At 41.7% G+C, this 6,370-nt stretch overlaps 1 protein-coding gene across 2 annotated transcripts in view; it reads right to left on the bottom strand.

Annotated features, from left to right (window-relative positions):
• LOC109470726 (palmitoyltransferase ZDHHC2-like) overlaps positions 1 to 6,370 on the bottom strand; it is a 15,601-nt gene extending 9,231 nt beyond the window's left edge. For both annotated transcript variants that reach the window (XM_019769790.1, XM_019769791.1), the window contains exons 1-6: positions 6,220 to 6,370; positions 4,979 to 5,005; positions 4,496 to 4,590; positions 3,970 to 4,090; positions 2,691 to 2,760; positions 2,398 to 2,430 (exon numbers count right to left, since the gene is read on the bottom strand). In XM_019769790.1, coding sequence (XP_019625349.1) covers positions 2,398 to 2,430; positions 2,691 to 2,760; positions 3,970 to 4,090; positions 4,496 to 4,590; positions 4,979 to 5,005; positions 6,220 to 6,334 — 461 coding nt within the window. In that variant the 5' untranslated portion in view covers positions 6,335 to 6,370. The remainder of the gene's footprint in view (positions 1 to 2,397; positions 2,431 to 2,690; positions 2,761 to 3,969; positions 4,091 to 4,495; positions 4,591 to 4,978; positions 5,006 to 6,219) is intronic.

The raw sequence follows: 6,370 nt of genomic DNA, 5'->3' as shown, positions 1-6,370 counted from the left end.
GCGCTGCGCCTCTCAAAAATTTTCAAATGTAGGGTCTTCTCTTCGTACTTTTGCTTGTGTTAGCTTGGCTAATTCGTGAAATTTTGCTGATTTGGGGGCCAAGCGGCGTCACTATGCCCATCGGTATTGTCTGACAAAAGTTGTAAAAAGGCGCTATTTGAATAACAATAGTCCACTTTGCTACACAAAATCAATGTGTTTGGTAAAATGTTGACACCCTGCTGGCATTTGAAAATCCTGTTTTCATGTAAACAACGCCTATTTTCTCCATGAAATACAGCCCAAACAGTCAGAGAATAGATTTTTTGGGGCTAGTATATGGCGATCGTAACGTGGAAAATCCCCTTTCAAAATTCGGCAACATGGAAGAAAAATAACTCACGAAAATCTTCCCTTCAAATGAGGAATCAGTGCTCCAACAAATTAAACATATAGAGAAGAACATTTCTTCTTTGTTGTGACCTTGTATTCAATCCATTTTACGAGTTTTGGACACGTTTTCGTGGCCTTGAACATAGAAATGTGTAGCGCCCGGCACGAGGTCGGCCATCTTGTTTTCTTCAAATCTCCCGATATCTCGCGAGATTCAGTGAGACTTGGGCAAAAACACTGCAGTTTTGACCAAAACCGCTAGATGGCTAGGGTAGAATTACAGGTTTGTTGTTGTAGGGACGAAAAATGTAACCCTTTAGTTTGAGGAGTACTTGTTGTAGCTATAGTTAAACTTTGAACGGTTGGACTTAGAAGTGCTCGAAGGGGCTGACTTATAAGCCTTACTCAAAGTGCGTCTAGCCTAATCGGCTGAATTAACCTTCTCCAAAAAGGTGTCTCCAAAATTAAGAAGGGGAAGAGTCTGAAGTTCCCGAGCAGGTCGCTACATTTTTGAGCGAGGACTTTACTCACAAATTTGGAGTTTAACTGCTGCCAACAACTACTCTACTAAAAGGTTAGCAGCCATGAGCATCTTATCCTGGCAATCACTAAAATTCTTATCAGTGTTTACGGTATCATGCTTGATCATATTAGCCACTACTGGGTCTAGAATCGGCGCCCGAAGTGCTAATTCAACATTAGGTGGAGTGGGAAAAGTTTTCCTTCCTCTCTTCACTAAGGGTTCGGACCATCCTCTAAACCCGATGCTGTTTGCAAAGCGATAGAATCGTCTTTGGTGTTTTTTGGGATCAGCTTCCTCTACTATGACTCAGTATAGACGTGAAATGTGTGGCAAGGACATGAAACAAGATATGAAACATGTCTTCAAGACCGATTTCCCCACCGGTTCCTCCAAATACTTATTTGAAGTTATTATCGTAGGGATTATCAAACGACAAGGAGTTACCTTCGTCAGAGTCAGAAAAAGGTGATTTTTTTCCCTCCTCCGAACACTCTTCCACTTCAGAACCTGGATGCTCTCGCCGGAACCGACTACACCGGCTCGGCTGGTCGACGCTACCGCCCCGTCAACGTCCCGAGGTTGACGGGATGAACTGGACGCCTGAGGAAGTCCCAAGCTGGAACTGATCCACTGAAGAAAAGAGGCAGCGTCGAATCCAGGCGGGAAGGGTGTTTCTGATGGAGGTGGGGGTGGAGGAGACTATTCCCCACCAAGCTTCGGCACGGTCGGGGAGCCCAACTCCTCCGAGTCCGGAGGAAATTTAGGCCGGGGCGGCGGCAGCTCCGCGCCGTCTCCTTCCTTGACCGATGTTCCCGGTGCCAACGCCGAAGGGGCATTTCGCTCCCAAGTGGCGGATGTTCCCGGTGCCAACGCCGAAGGGGCATTTCGCTCCCAAACGGCGGAATGAGGTTGGAGTTCTTCTCTTTTTCCTCCGAACCTCCAGCTGTAGGAGCGGGGACTTTTCGTTCACCCGACTCCTCTTCCTCCTGTCCGGAGGCATGTTGAGACACGCCTGTGGTACTTTCCACGGCCAGGAATTTTTCCTGACTAGCGTTGGGAAACAGGCCGCTTCCCTTGCCGTTACGACCCGTCTGGTCCTCCGAAAGGCTACCTGAATCGCCCTCGTGGGCAGAAGACTTCGTTTTATCCTTCTTTTTGGGCCTAACGCCGAAAGAAAATCCGAAAAAATAAGGAGTAGGGAAACGAACGTGCACCCCTCTGCGAAGGCACAAGGAAAATGGCGGCGAACAATGTCATTACGTCATGATATCCCGTGATGCTTTGCGATTAGAGCTTTGTACACGTGCGCCACCTAGCGATAAGCATAGGAAATACTGCATAAGGTAAATGATATACCCAAATAGGGAGTGTGCAGGTATAATTACAGATACAGAATCAGGTTTTAAAAATGTGACTGGGCACAAAACATTGTATCTTTATTGTGTAGTCCAGTCTTTAGTGATCCTATAGAATTGATTAATTAGGTGTTAACATTTACTTACCAGGGACAGTGATGATCCATCTTTAATACGCACCTGTACAATAAAAAAAAGTGTCAGAATGACAGTACCGAAAGTGTTGGTTATATGATACTTTTAAGTACATTTGCTATGAATGAAATGTTGATACATGACCATAGTGGATTTACCATGTAGTGTATAACTTATAAGATACCGCTATGTATATACTAGTATCAGGATAGAGATTGCGATCTAGCTTCCAACATGTGCTTGCCAAATAAACACTATGACTACTAATAATAGTATTATCCTCATTATCAAAAATCAATACTTACGTTCCACACATGGAGCAGTGATGACATCTGTCAGGTTTGATGAGTTGGCAGGGTTCACAGTAGCGGATCGCTGACGGAGAAAGAATGTTGCATTTATAGAAACTTTATTTGCAAAATCATGCCCGAAGGCTAATTGCTTTTACAATCAAGTATCAACAGGAGACAGGTAACAACTGTCTGAGAAACTTCTACTTCTACTACTAAGCTATTATGGGGTTCGACTTCTTCTTTGAAGGCAGTGGATAATGAATAGTCCCACGTTCTTCATAATTAGTGGGTTTTGTGATCTTAGTAGAAATGCAGTTTTTTGGTGATCTTCTAAATGACGAAAGGATGGAGAAATTGTTGTAACTGTCTGAAATAATCTGTTTCTTTCGGTCTCATAGTGAGGACACTGGCTAACAAAATGTATTTCATTTTCCACTGCATTCTTTATAAACACAACAAAGTCAATGCTTTTTTCACACACATATAATACGTACTTATGAAAAATTTAAACTGTTCTCTAACTCATAAATTTCACTCACCGGAATTTTTGACTGAATTTTTCATAATGTAATTTACCAACTCAGATGAACTTTCATGCTGATAACACATACTTGTTTGTTCTAAAGAGGAAACATCAAAAGGCTATGTATTCCTTTCACTTTTCTACTTTCAGTTTTTAAAATCTTTCTACATACAATGTTCCATTTGACTCCTAACCCTTCAATTATAAATAAACCCAATCTGCACCCACTCATGTCCAGTCCTCACTGCTCAGGAAATGGCACATACAAACTCCCCCAAAGCAATGCAACCCAAAACAATACTTCCATCTCAGAAGACAAGTATTTATATTTGTATTGTAAGGCCACACCGATTTAATTTTAGGGATGACATCCTCTGAAGACCCCAAACTAGTGCGCGCGGGCGAAAAAAAAAAAATTCCGGCCAAAAATAAAAACGCTACTAAACCACAGAAAAGACTTATGTGTGCCCACAGGAATACAAAGCTCAAGTACTGTGACCTTGCGGCAGTACATAGCGACGTATACAACAAGCCGGCACATTCTGGCTTTTTTGGAATTCATGAGTTGTGGAGCTTCAAATTCGATAGCCTGGGTGCTTGGCTCCGTTTTGTCGCTGACTACCATGGACTACCCAGGCCTAGAGCAAGGTCAGAGCCTCGGTGGAGGTGATCTTTTTTTTTTTGGAGGGCGACAGGCGAAAATCAATGCCCGCGCGTATGTCATCCATAAAATTAAGACGGTGTGGCCTAATAATAAAACCTGCTTACATCCTCCGATGGTTCTAGTGACGAGAGGCAGGTCCTTGGCCATCTGTGCCAGGTGCTGCTGTTGTCGGTCTTCTCTGTCTTCATGTTCCAGTCTGTCCACGTCTGCTTTACTCAGGTAAAACTGCAGGACATGGAAATTGCAATAGTTAGCACTTAACCATTTTTTTACTTTATCTAGTTTACCCTTAACCCATCTTTTACTATATCTAATTTTATTTCCTGCTTTGGTCTGTGACAAAATTTTTCATCCATAGATGCATATAAAATTCATTTTTAAGCGACATACTTGACCAGAGTGAACATTTCAAAACTACGAAAATCAACAAGTCAACAACTGCTAAACAAAATGCACTGTCAAATCTGTCATTACTGCAAGGTTGCAATTTTAACCATCTCCCTCCTGCCTAACCCCGTAACTAACAGTGAATTGGTAGCCAAACAGCTACCGATAAAGGTTATTGATTGATTGATAGACTGATTGACTTCACTGTGTTAAAGATAAGAGGAGAGAGATATCTTTCATTACCTCCTGTGAAGGTCTTCCCACGGGAGCAAAGATGGTCTGGTAGTACGACCACACAAATATCAGGAAGAAGATGTGGTACAGGACAAGATAAATCACTGCCAAGAAGGAAACAACTTTGTCAGTCAGTTACCCACCAAAACATGTTGTAAGCAGTTACTCTCCAAGCAGAGGTTTGGGTTTTGGGGGTATTTTTAGCGTGTTTTAGGCTTTTTTATTGGGGTTTCTCTTTTGCACTGAATTTTTTCCCTACCATTGCATTTGGGTTTGGTGGGAAAAAAATCAGTGCAAAAGAGAAACCCCGATTAAAAAGCCTAAAAACACGCTAAAAATACCCCCAAAACCCAAACCTCTGCTTGGAGAGTAGTAAGCAGTGACAAAATTGTGGAATACTATAACTGGATTTTATGTTTCTTTCCTCATGTTAAAATACAGAAAAATTTATACAAGATTTGAAGGCATATGACAAGAAAATAGACTACATACCTTTCTGTGGGAGGCTTGTGATGGCAACTGCAAAGTAGAAGAAACAAATTTATTTCTTTTCCTTCAAATTACCTTTCCCTAAACATGCTACCATCTGTCACATCTGTCAGTAACGCGTAACAAGAGTGTTCAGAAAGCTGGGGAATTTGGGTCATGTTTTTCTACATATCAGACTTCTGGTATCCTTCTAATGTTTCTTAGTACATGTATACATTTCTAGATAAATAATCTTAACTTGAAGTTGATGCTCTTTATAACATGTGTCATTTTCAAAATATCATATTAAGTAGGTCATAAAGAAGACAAAGACTTGGTGAAACATGTTCTTAAAGTGAATGTTCAGTCAAACTTATTTCTAGACTAAATCAAAGCACACTTTGACTTTTTTTTTGTTCAAAACAGGATGCTCCAAGTCTCCAGACATACTCACATGACACATTATCAAACCAAAGACCGATGGATCACAAATTAACAGCAATTGTCTGATCATACATCCCCACCGTGTGCGGATATCAAATTTACCTGACTGACAGTCTGACATGAATGACAATCAGAACGTCATATTAGTGGCATATTTCAGACAGGGCAGACCAACACTGTGACGTCAAAGAGAAATATGTTAGTAGTTGGGACAATTTGTAGTCTGAAATGTCACTAGGTCAAAACATAATGCACTTTGGCTTCATAACTTCCTGGTCTTGCATGGAAGCCAAAGCTATATTTTCTAGTATTTAAGTTTCACCGCTAATCTTAAACATGGCTAAGCTCTTTAAATACCTAAAAGATAACGTAACATTAACAAAATGCCAAAAGGATGTTTCTTTATCAAGTGTTTTATCAATTTTAACGACAGAAATTATTTCCACCCATCATTCATATTTTCAAGTCTCCTCCCTAAAATTTAAATGGACTAACCCACACTCCTTAGGGTGGTACCTAGAAACCTATAGACTAAACATATTTCCTCGAGTAAGCCACTTAATTGTTGCCTTGGCAATGCGTTTCACAACATGTGCAGCACTAGTAGGTAACTTTAGTCAGTTGTACTATTTTCTAGGCGACCGCAAAACCCAATAGCCACAGGTGTTGGCGGGTGTGACCCGTGAGAAGACTATGCAACAACTGGTCCGACTACAGTCGACTAGGCACGAAGAATCGGCCATGAAACGCACAGGGCGACATTCCGGCTAGAATCCTGACAAAACGGAGGCGTCAGGGAGCACGAAACTCCGTGTACTTACACACACACATCTCCACCACATAAGCGTAGTACGACCAGAGGACGATGAGGGTTATGAAGACGACTGGGAGCCATTTCATCAGGCGGATACAGAAGTTCAGCACCGGGTTCGACATCTTGGCGGACTATACTATCTTAGTCAGGGGGTGTTC

The sequence above is a fragment of the Branchiostoma belcheri genome, unplaced genomic scaffold (assembly GCF_001625305.1).
Source record: "Branchiostoma belcheri isolate BF01 breed outbred unplaced genomic scaffold, Haploidv18h27 scaffold23, whole genome shotgun sequence".
Taxonomy (NCBI): domain Eukaryota; kingdom Metazoa; phylum Chordata; class Leptocardii; order Amphioxiformes; family Branchiostomatidae; genus Branchiostoma; species Branchiostoma belcheri.
Note: the sequence above shows the minus strand (reverse complement) of the source record. Positions and strands in the feature narration are given on the sequence as shown.